This window comes from Periplaneta americana, chromosome 12 (genome assembly GCF_040183065.1).
Source record: "Periplaneta americana isolate PAMFEO1 chromosome 12, P.americana_PAMFEO1_priV1, whole genome shotgun sequence".
NCBI classification, from domain to species: domain Eukaryota; kingdom Metazoa; phylum Arthropoda; class Insecta; order Blattodea; family Blattidae; genus Periplaneta; species Periplaneta americana.
The window spans coordinates 66,712,022-66,734,134 of record NC_091128.1 but is presented as its reverse complement, the minus strand read 5'-3'; the positions used below and the strand labels follow the sequence as shown (position 1 = coordinate 66,734,134).

The 22,113-nt window shown below is 35.7% G+C and overlaps 1 protein-coding gene across 3 annotated transcripts in view; it reads left to right on the top strand.

The window, feature by feature from the left end:
* Positions 1–22,113, top strand: part of LOC138710509 (solute carrier family 23 member 2-like) — a 78,503-nt gene that overhangs the window by 41,439 nt on the left and 14,951 nt on the right. For all 3 annotated transcript variants that reach the window (XM_069841453.1, XM_069841452.1, XM_069841454.1), the window contains 5 exons: positions 2,291–2,432; positions 4,037–4,150; positions 4,853–4,992; positions 9,295–9,442; positions 17,305–17,384. In XM_069841453.1, coding sequence (XP_069697554.1) covers positions 2,291–2,432; positions 4,037–4,150; positions 4,853–4,992; positions 9,295–9,442; positions 17,305–17,384 — 624 coding nt within the window. The remainder of the gene's footprint in view (positions 1–2,290; positions 2,433–4,036; positions 4,151–4,852; positions 4,993–9,294; positions 9,443–17,304; positions 17,385–22,113) is intronic.

Sequence of the window (22,113 nt, the reverse complement as noted above, 5' to 3'; positions counted from 1 at the left end):
TGTATATTGATTATTTATTTATATACTGTTAAATTAAGGACGTCACTCGTGTCCATTTTGAATTGAAATTAATAGTGACTTTCAAGGTTCATTACTTAAATGCTATAAATTTATGTTTTCGTAGGTGATGATAGGAGGAAAGTTTTCGAAAATCTAAAGCAGGTTAGGTGCAAAGAAATCTCAAAGAAACTACCGACAGGAAATCTAACATAATTGTAAACTTTGAACGAGATAACGCATTAGGCTATAAATACAATGAATTTATTACAATCCTTTTTGAAAATTACAGTGCTGCCACTGATGGACCTTGCACGGGAAAACAATGTAAATAACTACGCGGAAATCGATCATCCCCAATAGAAGTGGAGTGAGGCTGACGTCATATTTCCCCTACTCATGGGTTCTGCAGGCCTGCTTAGCAGTTTAACTCATAACATCTTCTTAATATCGAGCTAGTTGGCTCAGACGGTAGCGTTTGAGACTTGAATTCGGGAGTTCCCGGATTCAAACTACATAGCCAATCAATCTGACTGGGGTTTTTCATGGTTTCCCTCAGTCACAAAGGCAAATGCCTGATTGGAATTTACATACCCTGAAATAAAACTTAACAAAAGAAACAACTCCTTAAATAGACAAGTAACTCAACCTACAACCAATTTCGGACTGCATACAAAACTGTCATTGCTTTAACTGCTTCACTTCAACACGATCTGAGAATTTATAAAAAAATAATAATATAAGCAAAAAAAAAAAGTGAAGAGAATGCTGTCATATTAATAACTTTATGTCTTTTAATCTTTCTAGAGTTTTTAATTTATATTTAATTTTTCTAGATTTTGTAGGATCCGCGCCGTAGCGTAGTGGTCTAAGGTATCCTACCAAGGACTCGCGTTACAGAGTTCGCGCTAGCTCGAGTTCTCATGGGGAAGGAATTTTTTCATGAAATTTCTGCCAGTGTGTGGGACCGGTGCCCACTCAAGATCATGAACTACGATAGGTAGCGAAGTCCGGTTACGAAAGTCAGCTATAACAGCTGGGGGGATCATCGTGCTAATTATACGATACCTCCGTTCTAGTTGGATGGTAGTTCACCTTTGGTGAGGCATGTGGACGCAAGGTTGGCAGTCTGCTGGTCAGCCCCCACCTCGGATTATTATTATTATTATTATTATTATTATTATTATTATTATTATTATTATTATTATTATTAGTCTAGGCTATATTTTGTTTGTGGAATATTTGGAATTATCATAAATTAATAATCCATATGGCTCTTTCAGTGGGAATATAATGTAAACTCATAATTATAACGGTACATCTATTAACAAACATAACGAACTCCATCGTTTTTAAAAGAAAAAGGTACAAACATTTCAAATGTCACATGACTAGAAAACGCCATGTCATTAGTGTGCTAACATGAAGAAATATAGCCTAAAAATATTTTCGAATTGCAGGCGATAAAATCACTAATTTCTACACTTAGTTTTTCCATTCATATCAACTCTTTGTTCTCCATGCGTTGTCTATTCTTGCCGAAAAGATACACACGGAGATATCTTACATGCGATGTATTGTGATAATGTGCAATAGTCAATATTATATACCGCGCTTGACTTGGACGTTGGCCTATGCAACAGCATTATCTGCATTATTTTCTCTTTAACACAGTTTGCTTTAGATATAAATCAATCTTACGGCATTTCAATAATCAAAATTAATAGTTCAAGAAGAGCCCATACCAGTGTTGCTTACCCTGTGGCCTTGGCACCTCGAATTTTGGCGAGTATGAATAATTATTCTCTAGTTTGAACTAGTTACCTTGTAGGCTATAAGTTTATATGCGACAGATTATCAGATTGTCCGTTTCTGAATCCCTCAATAATAATGGATTTAGAGTCCAATAAAAGAAAATTGAACAATCGCTATGCAGCTAACAGCACAATCAAGAACCGAACACAATATAAACAAAAGCCAACGGAGATGACTTTGACTGCCTGCACAGAATGAAGAGATGTTGCGCTATAACGTCACATTTGTTTTCATATAAAGTACTCCTAAAAAAAAACATAGTTAAGTATCCTAGAATCTATTAAAACGAAATTTAGTACAATCTTGAAAGAAAGAAAAGTGGTGTAAGGAATACAATTCACCTACTCACTGCAATAGCTGTAAGAACAGATAAATACTGTGCCTGTGTCCAGTGTTTGTAAAAATAAATTATTCTAAACCTCTATATTATGCTGCTTCTTACTTCTACATATGGAACTAAAGCACTCTGTATTTGCAGGTCCTGCTTACTATTATAATAATGTGGGGCGTCTGTGCATTACTGACCTTGTCTGGAAATCTTCCAGTAGGGCACCCGGCCAGAACAGATGTCAAACTGCGGATCATCGAGGATTCACCATGGTTCCGGTTTCCCTATCCAGGTAACTGTAATCAATTTAAATAAATATGAGAATTCTGTACTATGAAATGGGGATATAAAAATTGGAAATTTATCCTTTGAAAATGTGGAAAAATTCAATTGCAGTAACAGTAAGAAGTAAACTGTAAATGACACTCGGGAGGAAATTAAACCCAGAATAAATATGGGAAATTCCTATTATTATTATATTATTATTATTATCATTATTATTATTATTATTATTATTATTATTATCATTAGCTTGAGAAGTTTTTATCATCCAGTCCGCTCTCGAAAAATCTGAAAGTTAGAATTTTTGAACCAGTTATATTACCGGTTGTTGTGTATGGTTGCGAAACTTAGATTCTCACTTTGAGAGAGGAACAGAGGTTAAGGGTGTTCGAGAATAAGGTACTTAGAAAAATATTTGGAGCTAAGAGGGACGAAGTTACACTATTAAATCAAGACGTTTGAGATTAATCCCAACCTATCTATGCTGGATGTCCGATAAAAAATATTTATTATTATTTTTTTTAATTCGCCTATTTAAATTAATGTGAAATCTGCATTCGGTGGTTTGCACAGAGTTTCTCTATACTTGGCCTTACGGTTGACAAGCCAACACGTAAATCGTCTTCAAGATGCAGCACTGTGTTCCTTTGTTTAGATTTCACTATTTTCATGGTAGAAAATGCTGATTCACACAAATATGACGTTGAAAACGGCAGCAAAATATTTATGGCCCTCTTTGCAATTATGGAATCAAATAGAGTTAGCCGTGACAGCCGGGATTACGAGTGCTTCAGTTCACAGTTCTCAGTTCAGTGACTCGTGGGTGGTTTGTGCTTTGTTCTGTTGTACGTTTATACAGATAATACTCGTAGATAACCTTAACAGTTGAAAAAGCGTAGTAAAAGAACCAAACCTACTTAATTACATGGAAATTGGCATTTTGGTAATTTTTAAGATTAGAGTTCTTTTAGTTGGTTATTTAACGACGCTGTATCAATTACTGTTTTTTTTAGCGTCGATGAGATTGGTGATAGCGAAATGGTATTTGCCGAGATGAGGCCGAGAATTCGCCATAGATTACCTGGCATTCACTTTAAGGTTGGGGAAAACCTCGGAAAAAACCCAACCAGGTAATCAGTCCAAGCGGATCTAACTCGCGCCCGAGCTCAACTTCAGATCGGCAGGCAAGCGCCTTAACAGACTGATCCACGCCGGTGGCTTAAGTATTAGATAATGACATAAAATTAACTAAATATGTATGAATATTTAGGTACTTCAGTAATCCACTGTTGTGGTAGCATGGAATAAAATATTGTGTGGTATTTGAAATTTTTAATAAAATAATGATTAATGAATTCCAATTAAATGAAAATTTTCATATTTAATTACATATTCGGATAAAAATAATTACATAATTATACATTTACATATTCTATACTTTTTACAATTAAATAGGTTACATTGTCTGGTGATGATAATGATCATTAGAATCATCATCATCATGGTGATTGTGATGGTAGTGAAAATTGTAAAGTTGGTGATGATGGCGGTTATGATGGTGTGATGACAATGGAGACAATGATATTAATTAAACCACTTTCATGATTTTTACAGGACAATGGGGCGTGCCCACCGTAACTGCAGCAGGCGTGTTGGGAATGCTGGCTGGTGTATTGGCTTGTACAGTGGAATCAATCAGTTACTATCCCACTACAGCGAGGATGTGCGGTAAGTCATAATACGAGAGTTATTCACACAGTAATGGAATGGAATGGAATATACGAGAGTGGGCACTGCAACCTATTACGATCTATTGCGCTACCCCTCAAGCTAGGCGCATTTCCAAACCCACACAGACTGATTACACTGGCCGTGTGCACCATTCTCGATCATCTGGCCCGTTTATCATTTAACATTTCGGACACAGTATGCTGCGCAGTATACGGGCGGACATTGTGCAAAAAAAAAAATAATAATAAAATACCCCCAAAGCGCAATACGAAGGATTTCAGTCGCTTTACAGTTGGCAGGGGACACGTAGAATCGCTATGATCGCGTGAAACATGGTTGCTGAAACACTACAACGTAATGCACATAGTCTACGATGATATTAAAATGTAATTTATTTTATTAATAATATGTAGCAGGTTGTATCGCTCTATTCCCGCTAAGAGGCAATAATAGTTGCTTGTTGCATCGGGCGCTTTCGCTAAGAAGCAAGATGCGTGTAGACTATTGTAGAAATGGTAATAGAATTTTTCAATGGCGCCCACTTAAACGTTCAACGTTAAAGCACGAAAATTATGGATTTCAAGTGCCGGTCGCTACTAAAAAGATTGATCTTCTATTAAGACAAATCAATAATGCCCACTGTAATTAAATTGCTTAAGACTGAGAAATCATTTAATGTTATGCTTCAAAATGCTGCAGGTGCACCACCACCACCTGTGCATGCCATCAACCGAGGCATAGCTATTGAGGGTATAGGCACCATTCTAGCCGGGCTGTGGGGCAGTGGGAATGGCACCAATACCTTTGGAGAGAATGTGGGAGCAATTGGAGTAACAAAGGTAAGAATATACAGTGCATACACTTCATCTTTCTTCGCTCTCATGTGTGCAGCTACGCTGTGCACTGCCGCGTCCGATCTATATCCGCGAGCGTAGAAAGATGAAATGTATGTACTATATGAATGGCAGGGAGTTCTATAGTTACGACTGGTATAGTAATTTACGAATTGAGTTTTAAAGGTAAATATTCTGGAAAAACATCTATTCTTTAGTATTCTTCTGAAACTCGTCAATTCCGACGTATTTCTATCTGTTAAATAAAAACGATGAAACATTTATTTTGGCACAAATGGCTGTAGAAAAATTATCACAAATCCCACTCTTGCTCTCACCACACTTATAAAAATCAGTCCACACCTGTGGAGTAACGGTCAGCGCGTCTGGCTGCGAAACCAGGTGGCCCGGGTTCGATTCCCGGTCGGGGCAAGTTACCTGGTTGAGGTTTTTTCCGGGGTTTTCCCTCAACCCAATACGAGCAAATGCTGGGTAATTTTCGGTGCTGGACCCCGGATTCATTTCACCGGCATTATCACCTTCATTTCATTCAGACGCTAAATAACCTGAGATGTTGATACAGCGTCGTAAAATAACCCAATTAAAAAAAACTTATAAAAATCGTAAAAATAAAGTTCGAAACACACACATTTTAAACATGTAGCGTGCATATAACACATTTCGTACTAAATTAATCCACTCTATACCACACTGCACTAACCTAACATAACCTAACTTAGCCTAGAAGTCGAAGAAACGTAAAGCAAGGAAAGGCAAAAAGCTTGAACAAACCGAACTGATCTGTTACTGATCTCAAACCTTATGAAAATTCGCTTTCTGTGGAAGAGTGTAATTGCAAAGCATACCGAAAGCCTAAACGAACCAAACTTAAATTGTTACTGATACCTAACGGTCAGGATATCAATGTTTCAATATAAAATGTTAAATAATCAATTATCTAGGCGAATGACGACATAATCAAAACACAAATTAAATATGTTTTTAACACGTCGCCGCACAATCTAGCTAATTTTATGAATAACTTTGAACATTCACTGCAAGTTCCAAAAACATCCTAAGAACTTCATACCATAGCCTCAACTAAGATTGTATCCAAAGACAAAAAACTACACCATTTAAGTCTTATTGATCAAGCATCCTCTATCGAAACTATTTATGTAATAATATTAACTAAAAACAACATAAATATGGCTTCTCTTTAATAATAAAATTAACGATTAATTATAATTATATTCGGGTCATTTGCGCCAAATAAAAATTCCACCATAAATTCAACACTCAAATATACTCGAAATAGGCTACTGCAAAAGGCCTGGGAGTTCATACCTCAATTTAGGTATTGCAAACTATCCCTTAACTCCCCACTTCACATTCCCCGACAGAGACAATTATGTATCGGACCAATACGAGTAGACAAGCACAGTATGTTTGACAGTGGTACAATGTCCAACACTATGTACAGAGGTGCGCTCATTACGAGTGGCACAGTACATGACGATAAGCCAGCAATGGAGAACAGGGAGATAGAACTTAATCAGAGAGGGATTCAATCCGGCATCGGAACTTGAATCCGTTGTGGCTTAGTGAATAAAGCGTCAGCACGTAGAGCTGAAAACCCGGGTTCGAATCCTGGTGCCGGAGAGAATTTTTCTCCGTTCTATTCATTCTTCACTTCATGGTAACCCAGAATTCCTGCACGGAAACTTCATATGTACAGTAGTGGCAAAAAGAAACCGGACCGACCCTTGTAGCTGATACAAAAGAATCCTGTGCTGTGTGTTGTGTCAAACTGTCGTAATTTCAATGTGGATAGTGAAGCTAGAGGTATGTACTGCTATTTAATGTAAAAATACGCAGTTATCTTTGCCGAATAGAGGTAGAAATGTAATATTGATCCCAGATGAAAATAAAACTCTCAAAGTTTTTTCGTCTGTAAGTTTGAGGCACTGAAGGAAACAAAAGACGGTAAGAATCGAACAAATACAATAAATTTCATTGATACAATTAATTATACAAGATGGATGTGTTTTGTGATTAGCAAAATTTGAATCTGTGACTCTGAAATCAGCTACAAGTGTCAGTCCGTTTTTTTTTTTTTTAAACTACTGACTGTACTTCAATACACCATAATACTTTAAATATAGACAAGTTCAAAGTTACATTTCAATTTATAATAACGATCAATTTAACATTCCTAAGCTAATATACATAGTCTACTCTAACCTAACCTACCTATGTCAATGAAAGTACGATCACTGGCTCCGTCTAGAAGATCGTAGGAAAATCCACTGTCTTTCCCTTCTCTTTCACATATTGCATTTCTCCACTCCTGTCTATCTTGCGTCTCGTTTTCAAAATTTATCCACCCATCATAACCTAGACACACGATCACAACACTCCTCAATATTATCCATTCCCTCCCACCGAACATCCACATATTCATCTTCTTTCACTGTGGCTGTTCCTCGACTTTGGAATTCCCTACCGAGTAATGTCAGGGACTCTCAGACACCAAACCAATTTAAGACTAGGCTAACGAGGTATTTTTCTAACAATTCTTGTTAACAATAATAGCTGTTTCAGGTTTCTCAATGTTTAATGGCTATATATATCACAGATAAATATCTAAATTATCTCATTATTATTATTATTATTATTATTATTATTATTATTATTATTATTATTACTATTACTATTATTATTACTATTATTATTATAACTATTTCTTACCAATGTTTATTATTGTCACACTAACATTAGTTATCCAATTTTCATTATTTACTTTCATGTTGTTTTATGATCTAGATATTAATGTAATAACTATGTAAGCAAATGTATTTAATTAGAATTAGAGTCTGGCTGGGCGGAAGAGAAGGCCTACTAGCCTTAGCTCTGCCAGATTAAATAAATAATAATAATAATAATAATAATAATAATAATAATAATAATAATAATAATAATAATTATTATTATTATTATTATTATTATTATTATTATTATCACTTACATCACATTAATGAAGACGTGGATACATTTCTCCCACTTTCATTAAAAAATAATGCATCCTTCACATTGATCTCTCTCGATTTGCCCTCTTTAACATCAACTCTGCTAAATATCCGACATCCGTAAATACAATCTCCATCACGAGACATAGAACTACACGCTCCTTCCATTACCAAAACTAATTTCAAAGTGACAGAGACAAAATGAAAACAATCGAATATCCAATTAATGTGACATCGTCAAACGTAGATTTATACACGTGCGGCTCACGACAGGATCTTGCGCGAACTTGGTTAATAAAAACCTAAACTACCAAACCTCATTTTCGTATATGCAAGATAATATTATGTAACCAGAGCACTAAGGGAACTGCTTGATTTTATAAGGGATGTACACGCGAAAATAAATTCACGTAAGGATCATGCGCTCTCCCCGGTCAAATAGGTCTCGTAATCATGGCAATAAAAACACTTACGGTGACATGTTGGTGAAATCGGTCCTAAGACCATTTCTTTCCGGGGATTTGAACCGCGGACCTCCGGAATGCAAGTCCCGTGCTTAATGCATGAGCCACCTCGCTCGGTCGAGTCAGCTACAAATAAGTGCAGTTTATTCCGTTGTGTTCTGTTTTGCAATTTTTACATATTCAGCGCGTGAACGTGTACACATTTGGAAAATTTACGTACGAAAAAAGGAACCGTGTGGCAGAACAAGGGAGAGTTCTAGAAGTAAATTTCCTGGCTGCGCAGTTCCGTGTAGAAAACAATAACAAATTTAGTGAATAGGTTTAAGGAAATAGATTCTGTGAATGATGTGATGGTCCACACCTGTGGGATAACGGTCAGCGCGTCTGGCCGGGAAACCAGGTGCCCCGGGTTCGAATCCCGGTCCGGGCAAGTTACCTGGTTGAGGTTTTTTCCGGGGTTTTCCCTCAACCCAATAAGAGCAAATGCTGGGTAACTTTCGGTGCTGGATCCCGGACTCATTTCACCGGCATTATCACCTTCATTTCATTCAGACGCTAAATAACCTCAGATGTTGTTGATACAGCGTCGTAAAATAACCCAATGATATGATGTGAATTAAGTATCACACAAGATGGGCAACACTTCCAGCAGCTACTGTATCGAGGTTGGGTACCAAATTTTATTGATATGCCATAAGTTTTAATCCAGTTCACGGGTGCAAGCAACGGTGGTAGAGGGGCCACCTGTCGCTGTTGGGCCGACAGAAACACTGGGACGCATTGTATTAATACAAAAAATGTGAAATGTTTGGCAGATTGGCAGTCGACGAGTGATTCAGTATGCTGCAGTCCTCATGATAATACAAGGACTCATCAGCAAATTCGGAGCAGCTTTCATCATCATCCCACAGCCAGTTGTAGGCGGCATGTTCTGCATAATGTTTGGCATGATCACTGCCTTTGGTAAGTTGTTTCTAGTGTTATATGTTTTCGTTGTTATAGAGATTTGTAAACAAAGTAATTTTGTAAAGTGGAACTCATTTAGTGTCTAATATTGCAAACGGACTAGCAAAGCTCTTTTCAATATTAAGAAACTAATAAGAAAGAGTTCTTTCTGGTTTCTCAAATATTCGCCTATTCATTCATTTCGAAAAAGAGGACACCATTTGTGTTTGCGCGATGCCGAATCGGCCGTCCGCCATCGTGGGTATTTCTCAAGGTTTGTGCATAGACAGATGGCAGTGGTGGTGAGTTCCAGCTTGGTTCCAGACGACTTATAGATGTGCAAATCCGAAGCCTTCCAGGAACTTGCCCCTGATGGGGAGATGACGACTCAGGTAAATGTATGAATACGGTAGACCATCACCATCAGTATGGCAATCAGGACTTGTTGACTGGAGAGGAATGCGTGGTGCATAAAAATTCTAATGTTACATATTCTAAGTTAATTTTGCGCTGGAATTTGGTATAGTGATTAGGGTATTATTCTAGATTTATAAACAATTTTTAGAACTCAAATAACTCTTACTGTTAAGGGTAACTATATTTTTTTAATTGGGAGGACTTAGGACTTATAGGAGAATGTAGACATCGATAAATCGTTGCTTTCAATGGACCATTGCCATATTCTTGATCATATTGACTGCGTATGGGTGAAACGTCACCTCAAGTTTACCTCCTTGTGTATGTCACTCCTGAGTTGCCTTTGGTGGCGGCAGAAAACACGTGAGCTGAACAGGATGCTCCGATACGTTTTTGTTATTTTCACTGTAATTTTAAAATAACTTTAAGTACAGAGTATATTGGCTTAATGATATTAAGTTATGAACAGGCATCTAAAGCTGGAAGCAGTGTTGTCTGCTTCCTTTTTAGTTGTATGTTCATAAATGTTATATTATACCTCTTCAGCGCTCTTGAAGTGTGATTAGAAAATGTCGAAGTTGCTACATATGGACCACCTAGAGTTGCCATGAATGGACTGTACTTTAAAATGGATCCTTTATGGAAACCAATTCCAATCGAAACGAACTTGACAATTTCATTACATCTCAGCCTCTCTATGTCGTTTTCTTCCACTGGAGAAGAAAATTAAAGAAGCTAGCCGAAAAAGAAGACAATGAAGAAATCTTCAGGTAGCAATCAAAATCAAAACTTCTGGTTTTGTTTCATGTGTGTAGAAACCATCGACAAACATATGATTCAGTGTATGCCTTGCAGGAAATGGGTATAAGAAGCTTGTGAAAATATTAGGCGGAGTCAAAAGAAATAGTTTGTGTGGCATGTGAGTTGTCTTGAGAAGAAGAGCTAATTTGAAATAGCCTAAAACTTTAAAGTATTGAAATGACAAGGACTGAGTTTTTCATGATTTTCAGTTTCAAAATACGTTTAGAATTGGATTAAAAATAAGTTCAACATCCATTAATCGAATCTATGTTTTTTCATTGTTATGATTTGTCATTTGTAGACATTATTTTGAGATATTTTTAATTGTTTATTTTCGTCCACTCATGGGAACATGGTGGTCCATTCATAGAACCCTGTCGCCTTCATTCAACCAATAGCCGAATTTTAAACGAGCTAATCTTTAAAAAGGTATAAATAGGATGTAGCCCTGAAACTTCAGTTATCATTCCCTATTAGTAATATAATTGTTCAACCCTATGAACGGCATTTTAATGCATTACTTTTGTTAGATGAAATAAGAAATCGTTAGGTGGTCCATTGATGGCTACTTTCCCCTATGTGCTAAAATGGTCAAATTATGCATGCATCTACTCGCATGCTGGAAAAATATTTTTAATATGCACGAAAATTATTTAAAAAAAGCTAAAATATGCCAATATGCACTAAATAAATATTATTTCTTTATCTACTCACATTGAATGTTATTTCTCATATATCTCTCTGGAAGCTGTAACTGCAAGTGGGCAAACACCCAGTGGCAGTTGTCACTTACACACAATAATTACAATTAATAATAATAGTTCAAATAACCTAATTAATAAGTGAACCTATTTTCCATTACAACATACAGTGTATATATATATATATATAAGACTTCCCTCAAAGAAGGTTGCATATCATATGAAAAAGCATATGATATACAACCTTCTTATATATATATATATATATATATATATATATATATATATATATATATATATATATACAGGCTCTACGCTCTACGTAATTTTCACATTGGTACTGATACTCTTTCACTACTTGCACTTTGTAAACCATAACTTCACTGACCAGAGGTCTGCATCAGACGTTTTCGCTCGAGCGCCTAGTAGTTCATAGCATAATCCGATAGGAAGCGCACATGGATGATGGGTAAAATTGTCGCGAGCGATAAATCCTCGAACGGTATAAGCCGAGCGTTAGGCATTCGTTCTTGTTACAGTGATGAACTGTGTAGTAAGATCATAGATGTTTATCATTTCAAAATTTTGCAGTATTTAACTAACCTCTCCATAGTACAACTACAAAACTTGCTTTAAAATGTAATATAAATGTTGTAGGTAATTTCTCCCCCCCCCCCCCACACAGAAGTGATTTTGTTTTTGCCACATCTGATAGATGTTACTGGATGTAAATGTACGGAGAACACAATCACGATATTGCAAGAACCGTATCAAGTTTTCTAGTAATAATAATAATCTCTATAATTAGTGTATCAATCTGTGCGTCTGTAACAGTTGTGCAGTATGATTATTCGTTTTATTATATTTTCTGTGACGTTATCTCTGTACTAATATTGTTATTAATCTACTGCTATATCAATAATATTTTGTAAAACGTTTCTACATTGTCGCAGTATATAGGCGGAACACTATGTATGGACCTATCATATTATATATGTGGTAAATCAAATATTGAATAATTATTAATTAGCAATAATAACTGTATATCGAAGTTTTTCATACGATTTTATTTATAACTTCATGTTACTGTTTTGGTACGTTCCATTAGACTGTTCCATTAACGTTTGTCATAAACGCAGAAAATAAAGCCTTATTTTTACCGTGTGGGCAAAAGATATGTGTATCTTATCTGTCGCCTTCCATACAAGATAAGACATGTCGGTGAGATGACCTTATACTGTGCTTCTACTTATTACGAGCGTGTCACGACCGATCTTTTCTCGCTCGAGGGGGGTGCGACATTCGACCGAGTTCAAGCGAGCGATTTAACTCCAATGCAGCACTCTGTTACTGACACAACACTTCAAATAAGACAAACAATTACACCCTTAATGTTCCGTAGAATCATACTTATAAACTATATTAACTTCCTAAAAATTGCTAGTCTAAGACTAATTTACAATTCGAACCAAAGGAATAACTCGTCAGGTTAAGTAAATACATGTCACCTTAAATAACGTATCTTTTGTAATATTTAAACTTTATGCACAACTTTTCAAGTTCTTTTTTAATCTCCTTAGGAAGGACAGCCCTCAAAACCGCCACAGGTAGATCATTCATATCATTTCGATTTAAAAATGAGAATTTACTTATATCCATTCTCTGTTTTCTACATTTGATTTTAAAATCATGATCGTTTCTAACCGAATTTCGCTACTTATCGTAGCTTTCCAAGTGCATCAGGATGCTGGGTGAACACCGATCCCATACACTGGCCGAAAATTTCATGAGAAAATTTCTTCCCCCATGAAAACTGGAACTAGCGCGCATTCCATAACGCGAGTCCTATGCAAGATGCCTTAGACCACTACGCCACGGCGCGGGACTACAAAATCTTATAGATTTACTTTTCGAACCATTTACCTTCATCCTGTGATTAAGACCCAGTTATAAATTTTATTAAAGTCCGTTTGAATAGCATCGACATCTGAACTATTTCTAATTTTTCTATAGACAATGACGAGTTTCTTCAAATGTTCAAGAGTTAATTTATGGCGTTTATCGGTTAATACGATTTTGTAGGTGGAAAAAGATTTTTTATTGGACACTTGACAAACAATAACTCTGTCGTCTGTATTGTAATCCAACGGACCACATCCGTGATTCACTGCCTTATGAAAGCATATACTTCTCGGAAGACAAAAAATGTTTTTTTTTTTTCTTGAATGTACTTTCATCAGTAGCAATAAAAAACCAACTTCCACTATCTCTAATGCTGTTCGAGTTATGATCTAAAAGAAGGCTAGACACCAAGACCAAATTCTACTCTCACGGGCAGCCATATGACTTCTCTTCAACTCCTTTCCTTCCCGCCGAACACCGTGCTGGGTTGATGTCGTGACGGATGAATATTAAGCGTCCCCGTTTGAGTTTGAAATCGCTCCCTGTGCCCAACCCTGATCTAAAAATTGAGACTGTGTCAATTAGCTTGCCCATCTAAATATGGACAAAACTTCCCACCTTCGGTAAGTTTGTCGCTCACATCACGTAATTTACGTTTTCAAAATCCGTTTTCCTCATCATTTCCATATTTTACTTAGATAAATTCATGAAATTTTGCATGCAAGTGTATTTCATATTGGGGAAGAAATCCTGCATTTACGAGTACATTAGCACTGTTTTATCATTTCAAGTTCTTTCAACAATAATGTTTTATGTAAAAATAACTAAATTCATGCAAAATATATTTCTTGTTTATATATATATTCAACTGATAATAGCAGAATTTATTGACATAAACATTATGAATAAAATAGAGAAGTAAGCGTTTAAAAATATTCAAGATTGTACAAGGTATCAGCGAAATTAATTTCCCCTGCACGAATTATTGCACTCCAATTAAAAATATAGTTACCCTTAACAATAAGAATTATTTTAATTCTAAATATTGTTTATTAATTAAGAAGAATTGTTTGAACATTATACCTAATTCGAGCGCGAAATTAATTCAGGATATGTAGAAATTAAATTTTGAATTTCACTAAATTGATACTAGCGAAAGGTGTATATACAATCTTAAAGCGCACTTTAAATGACTTCTATTAAATTTCGGCAGTACAACACCCACACAGAACTCACTATAATCCCATTGCATCATGTGAACTAGACACTACATTAACAAGTTGCAAGATACTACCCTACAAAGTATGATTTGTACATTCCCGATAACTTCTAAACGTCACGTGAAGCAGAATCGTGCACAGTAAAGAGCAAAAGAATAGGCTAATTCACTGGTCAACATGATTTTTGTCTCACGAGTACCAATAGTTGTACTTGATGCAGTTTTTATCGTGTTTTCAAATATGTATTTGGAATTTCTCCATCACACACAGTTTTTTTATTTCAACTTCAATTTTGTAAAATAAAAGTTCTTTCGTCAATTTGTCTATTGTCAAATAAAAGCTCCTAGATCATATATGATGGAACCAATGGTACCGTTGCTACTGTTGTACAGGTTCAGACATCTAGAGACATGTAAATACCACCGCCTGATGAATACGCATCCACAGAAATGTACAGACATGCACAAACGTAAACTAGTGTAGCAGCATTCATCAGAACGATGCCAGTTGTGAGATAGCAGTGAACCAATAAACACATCATTGTGAGTGCTTTGTGTGTATGAATTATTGTGTATTACATATTTACGAATTTAGTTCTTTTAATTAGTCGTTAGTTACAATATGCCCACAGTTTGTTAAAATCATCCTAACAACTTTCGCTATATATGTGGTGAAGTGACGCTCAAGTCCCAAAGGCGAAACCTTGCTCCATTAATGAAAAAGTGTTATGAACTTTATTTTGGGTGTAAAGTGGGGAACCAAACAAGGGCCTGGGCCCCACATATCTGTTGTTTATCGTGTTATAGGCTTCTCTCTGCATGGAAGAATGGCACACGTCGCATGCCATTTACTATCCCTATGATATGGAGGGAACCCAAAGACCACTCCTCTGACTGTTATTTCTGCTTAACAGACATAAAAGGGATTACGTCAAAATCAAAACATACAGTGGTGCACTCTAACTTGCAATCTGCAATGAGACCAGTTCCACACTGCGAAGAATTGCCCATACCAAAGCCTCCAGAACATGTGGCATTAGATGAAGAGAGCTCAGATTCTGATGGAAGTAAGGAAGAAAAAGAAACAGAGTTTGGTGATACAACTTTTGAACAAAGCTGTTCATCTGAGCCTCATTTACTGAGTCAAGAAGATCTTAACGATCTCATACGATATTTAAAGTTATCCAAAACACAGTCTGAAATGCTTGCTTCCCGGCTAAATGGATGAAGGGACCAATTTCTGTTTATTTATTAGAAATACAAAATAAGATGCCAACAACCATAAGAAACCGGAAATAAGTCATAAACTCGTAAAATGCATTAGCTTTTGTTTCGGTTTATACCCCCAACCTGCGCCAGATATTTCCTGGGGGAGCGCTTATCGAAAAGTAAAATCATAGTATATTTTAAAACCTTACGTGATATGCAGTGTTGCCAACTCGGAATTCCATTTACCGCTGCACAAGCTTAAAAAAACCCGCTAAACTGTAGTTAAAAAACTCCAGATTTTAACACATCACTTCCAAATTTGAAATACAAACTATGAAGTTTTAGGAACTGAAAAATTTTATATAAATATAGATTCAATTATAGAAAGTATGTGTCACTTGTGTAGGCTCTATGTTCTATGCAAATCATCTTCATATTCGTACAGAGTTTTAAGGGGCATATTTCTTCAAAACTGAATGAAGTAGATCAAGAATATTATTATATTGGAACTTTGGAAATAATCACATTCACAATCACACCAGTCGGTTCGAAATCTGATTTCACACTGAGCAGGAGACGTCCTGTCAACAATGAGTCTGGTTTTTAAGTTTTAAGTATATGTTACATGAACTCTAATGGGGAATGATACATTAATTAATATATCATATAGGCTATCATAAATATTGTAATTGTATTCTTAATATTGTAGGTGTAATCCCCTGGTAGAGTAGAAGAGAAGGCCTGATGGTCTTATCTCTTCCAGGTTAAATAAATAAATAAACAAATAAATAAATAAAAATAATAATTTGTTCATTAACTATTCTTTATGATTAAATACATCAATTCATTTACAGAAACAATGCATACATTAGATAAGAGTTTAACGAATGCTGAATACCTTATTTGTATACAACAACAATGGATAAGGGAGGAAATGGACGTGGTTGCACAAAATCGAGTTAACATAATACGTTGACATTTTATACTCGCACAATGAAAAGTGTGATAATACCATACTAAATCCTGCTTTATGATAACTAACATTGTTGTCCGCAAGTACATATAAAAACAATTATAACATCTTTACAGAAAAAAAAAATATCATTTCCCTCTGCCGGAATCATCAAAAAACGCTAAATAAATAGCTAGCCGCTGAAGGTAAAATTCCGTAGCTGACCATAGTCCTGAAAACACTAGATTTAGCTACAAAACCGCTGATTTGGCAACATTGGTGATACGAAGAAAAGAGATGCATTTTCGGATTCAGCGCACATCAAACCATACGGGACATATTGTTTCAAGTCGGAGTAAAATTCTTGTTGTTCAGTGTTATTGTTGGACCATCAAGAGGGACGCTCCACATGCGAAATATAGCAGAAAATCGTCATTTCTTACTTTCTAGGTGAGTCAGAATCTTTGAATATTGTGTAGTTAAGAATGTAGAAAATATTAAAGTGTTTCAAATTATAAATGCTTGTCTCTCGGAAACCTTACGTGATGGGGAAAAACTGATATCATATTTGAATTCAGGAGAAAAAATACTATCAGAATCACATATTTTTCTTTCTGAGACAAAAAGAAATATACTTTTTGTTCCTCAGTGAATTAATTTCATAATTTAATTGTTTCAGGACTCTCTGCTTTACAATACGTAGACTTAAACTCGTCAAGGAATCTCTACATTGTTGGATTTTCCATTTTCTTCTCACTGGTAAGTACTTTTTGTTATTTCCATAGCTACAAAAGATACCTACGAATGTAAGGGACTACACAGCCCTGGGCACAACGGGGAAGTGAAACGGAATTCAGAAACCCCTGCCCATATTAGTTTCGCTTACACTGATATATAAACGAATGCACAGTAAGCACTGTACATCGGTGATGGATTTCAGGCGACCAGCGGGAGTCGAAAGTTCATAAAGGCTTTATACAATCCGTCACTGAGCAATGCTTACCTTCCTGTGTACTTCTCAGCCGGGGAAGGTGGAGCGGGAGTTAAGGGGAAATCTGTAGTGACTCAATTGAGTTATTAGGGCTATCATCAACCCCATTAATTTCTTACGTAAAATGTTTTTATCAAGGAGCAAGAGGATTTTTAGCTCTTTGTTGTAGGACTACTTCAATTTAAAATGTTATTCTTCTTTTATACGTCACTCCTTTCATTGTTGTCGGTTACATAATTTTATTGAGTTATTATGCATTTTAAAAAGAGAGGTAATACATATCACATAATATACTGTTGTCGCCATAGGACTTGGTCATTAGAAGACATTAATAGCGTCGTGGTCTAAGGCAGCAGTCATTAGCACAGTGTACCCTCGGGATAGCGTCTCTTACCCGCGGATAAGACATTACACTAGCATGCAACCGTGAGTGCTGGCAGGTATGCTTTCTGTCTTTCCTTTCTGCACGACGGAGCATATTACGATACACTCGTTACCCTTTACCCATTTCAGAGAATGCTGACGACCACTGGTCTAAGGCATCATGCCTGGACTCGCGTTGCAGAATGAGTCCTCATGGGAAAGAAATATTCTCGCGAAATTTCGGTCAGTGTATGGCCCACCCAGCAGATGATGAATTTGGGACGCTATGCTAGGTAGCGAAATCCGCTTTTGAAAACCAGTTATAACGGCTGGGGGATCATCGTTCTGACCACACGTCACCCCCAATCTGCTTGAATGATCGTTCACCCTTGCTGAGGCATGTGGATATGAGGCCAGCATTCTTTGTCGAGTTTCGTTTCTTTTCATTAATGAAAAATTTGTTCAATGTGAATGATAACCTCTGTTCCAAAATGAAACTGATAAAATAGATAGAGATTTGAAAAACATAAATCAATTTTTTCTAACATTCACCATTTTAGAGGAAATCGTTATGTGTCTATAAAACACTTGGAAACATCACGGCTACTGCAATAACTCTAGAAATCGTTTCCTGCACTGTGGCAGGGCAGAATGAGTATTTCGAGACGATGTACTGGTCGGCCTTGACCCTTCATGAGCTGCCACGTCGCAGATCAAAAAATAAAAAGGTAAAAGTATTCACTTTAGATGTCGTGAAGGTGTATGAGGGGCATGGAGATAGTGTGTCATGCTTTCATGACTTTGGTACTGGCATGAGGTGGTATAAAACTATGCAATTATGTAAAAGCTAACTAGAACTCTTTTTTATTATTATTAAAAGCTGAAACATCGTCTCTCCAAAAATTCTCTTCTTAATACTTATGAATAGAGCCCGGATTTCGTTGCAAATGTATGTTTTTATATAAGCTTGTTACACTTCTCAAACTTTGCAAATATTCGTTTTGTGACTTATCGATTCCATGTAACCGTACTTTTCCTTGTATGTTTGTGCCTTTTTTGGGAGTAAATTCATGCATATTGTATATTTTGATGATTTTAGATTTAATGCATATTTAGGCTGAGTGAACCTCGAGGCCGTAAGCAATACAATATTAATTTATTAAGTTATTAATGAAATGCAAACCGCTTATCATAGAGAGAGACGAAATTGTGTACATGCGTTATTATCAACCAGATATACTAGTAATAAACATTTTGTGAGTTTAACTTTAAAAATATGGAAGTTAGTAATTTCAGTATAATGTCCCCAAGGATACACTGATGTGAGATTTTGTCATTTTTGGTAAAACAAATCGTTTCTTTGTTTTTATCGTTAAAAATTCATTTATGATCTAAAGATGCCCTCTGCCAATTTTCATGACCATACGACCGGTCTATCAGCTGTTTAGGGTCACATTTTTAAAAGGCTGCGGACTCTGACTGTTAATTTAAATTCTCCGTCCACGACCTCCACTCTGAATTATGCGACCATTTTGGAAATTACGCTATATTTCATACATTATTTATTATATTAGATTTCCGATTGAGCCAGTGTAGCTTCTCGACTTCTCGAAATATTTCTTCATAGAATCCAACAGGTGTTAGACCTACTTCAAAGGTTGCTTTCCTTTAAAAGATATTCAGTTACAAAGGAGAACACAACTCTTATCTAAAGGAAAATTCAACTTGTTGCTAGTAGCCATAACAACGTGTTTTCCATGCATGCATTTGCAAGTTTCTAACAGTTTTATTGTTAGTGTTATAATAGTGTCTACAGTCCATAGCGATTTGTAAATAATATTTATCTATTATAGTGTTTTCATAAGATTACATAATTTTTTAGTCATCTTTATTCACTAGTGTAGCTTAGGTGTGCACAGCGTGGTAGTGTATATAAGCATAAATTCTGTATATAATATGCTAGTTCTATATGTTTCAAAATGCCTAGAAAATAAAAAAAGACAGAGACCTGGTTCATTATTATTATCCCAAACATTGAAGACAATTTTCTCCACTTTAATTTTCTATAAATTTTGCATTGCTAAAAATGCTACTCTTTCTACAAATTCTGTACTACATGCACGATTTTTGTAGAGGTTTTTGAATATGTTCTTAACAAAACTTACTATCATTATTATACCTAACACTCATTTTTTGTTGTTGTTTAGTCAACTGTCCGAAGAAGGTTTGAACTTCATAAGTACCACCAATAAGGCATCACTCATGAGACAACTAGGCCAGGAGATAATGGGGTAGGGTGGCAAGTTTCTTTCCCCCTCCAATGCATACTTCGCCGATTAGCTACATATTCCACTAATCAGACTTCAGATGCTTACAAACAATTGTCCTTTCTCTGACATATATCGTCAAGTGAGATGTACTACCTGATTATATATGCATATCAGCCAGAAGAGGTATTTTTTAATATTAATTTTATTACGCTCGAGTTGAATTTTTTCTGTTTTTACACTTTCAGTGCATTAAATATTTTTAATTGATTGTTTTTTTAGTAAAATAAAGAGGAAAATTGTATAGTAAGTTTCGTTTCTGAAGGTCTAACAAGTATGTAGACAAAACTTCTGGCCAAAATAGTAGCAATTTCTGAAAACCTAAATTTACACAATTTAAAATTACAAATTAAAAGTACAAAATTTCATAAATCTACCTAGAATAGTTTAGAAAATTGAAAATTCACACCAGTCTAACCTTAATACGGTTTCTAGTTTCTACGGTCTTTGTATTTTCCAATCGAGCCAAACAATACAATCTTGTCTCAAGAATGAATTCAGAACTTAACAAATATATTATGTCATTCTTGCAAATAGCAAATAGGATTAAATTCAGAAATGCTTGATTTGAATGGGAGAAGATGGTAAAAATTTGACACTGATCCTAATTGGTACGTGATTTTCATTTATTTTATGTAGAAATATAATTGCTGAACAACTTAAATCCTAGATTAGTTTTATAAAAATATTTTGGGGCCCAAATTTTGAAAAAAATAAATATTAAAATACAGTCAGTCATTAATCTCACAATGTATGCTCTCTTAGTAAGCGGATCGTTCCTTTTTATATTTATAGTCACTACTTTCCTTTTTCCTTATTTCTTTCACCTTGTCACAGAAAAAACAATAGTGTGTTTTTTTTAGTTCTCTGTGAACAGTTCTGAACACAGCAGCACTGCGTTTTTTCGCATTTAAATTACATTCTTTGAAAGAATGTAATTTTTTCCCTATACAACTGTACACTGCATAGCGCGCTGGACTAAGAATGGCGGATTTGTCGGCATTTGCCGACTCAAACGATTGCGGTACTCTGGATATCCACGGACTCTGCAACCCAAGTCGTCTGAAATGGTGTTCACGCTCAAGGCTTCTAAACTTCTCATAGGTTGCATTATTATTGAGCTTGACGGCGAGGGATCAACGGGGAAAGGAGAGCGCTTCTGACGTCACAAGATAGCTAAGCGCGCCAAAGCTCAAATGCTTCAAAGCAGTATCTCGTGTTTTTTCTTGTTTACGTTGTTTTGAATGCATTATGCCAGGTCAAAGGTGTGCTGTTGCGGTATGCAACAATTCTAAAGATTTAGAAATTAGAAAAAAAGTGGGTAATTGCGTGCAAAAGACAGGATAAATTCAATCCTGATGCAAGCAGATTATGCTCTGATCATTTTAAAGATGACGATTTTGTTCCTGACTTTCGAGCAGCTTTAATGAAAATAAAGCCGAAACGACCGACAATGTTAAAGCCTATAGGTAAGTTTAAATAAATCACGTAGGTCTATATAAGTAGCCTATGTTAATACCAGCTTTATATAATTAGATTAGGTTCATCTATGGTAACCTACAAATTATTTTCTTTCTTTTGTAATCATGCTACTTAGCCCATATAAAAAATACTAACTACTAATACTACTACTAATACTAACAGTTGCATACCAAAGGGGTGGAGAGTTAACAACTGATACCAGTGATGTTTTTTCACTATAATTCTCATTATATTGATTTTATATTAAAGATTTATGACATTTTGTCATTATGGCATAATCAGTGGGTTAATCATAATAGCCTCCAGTGACAATTCATTGTTGAGT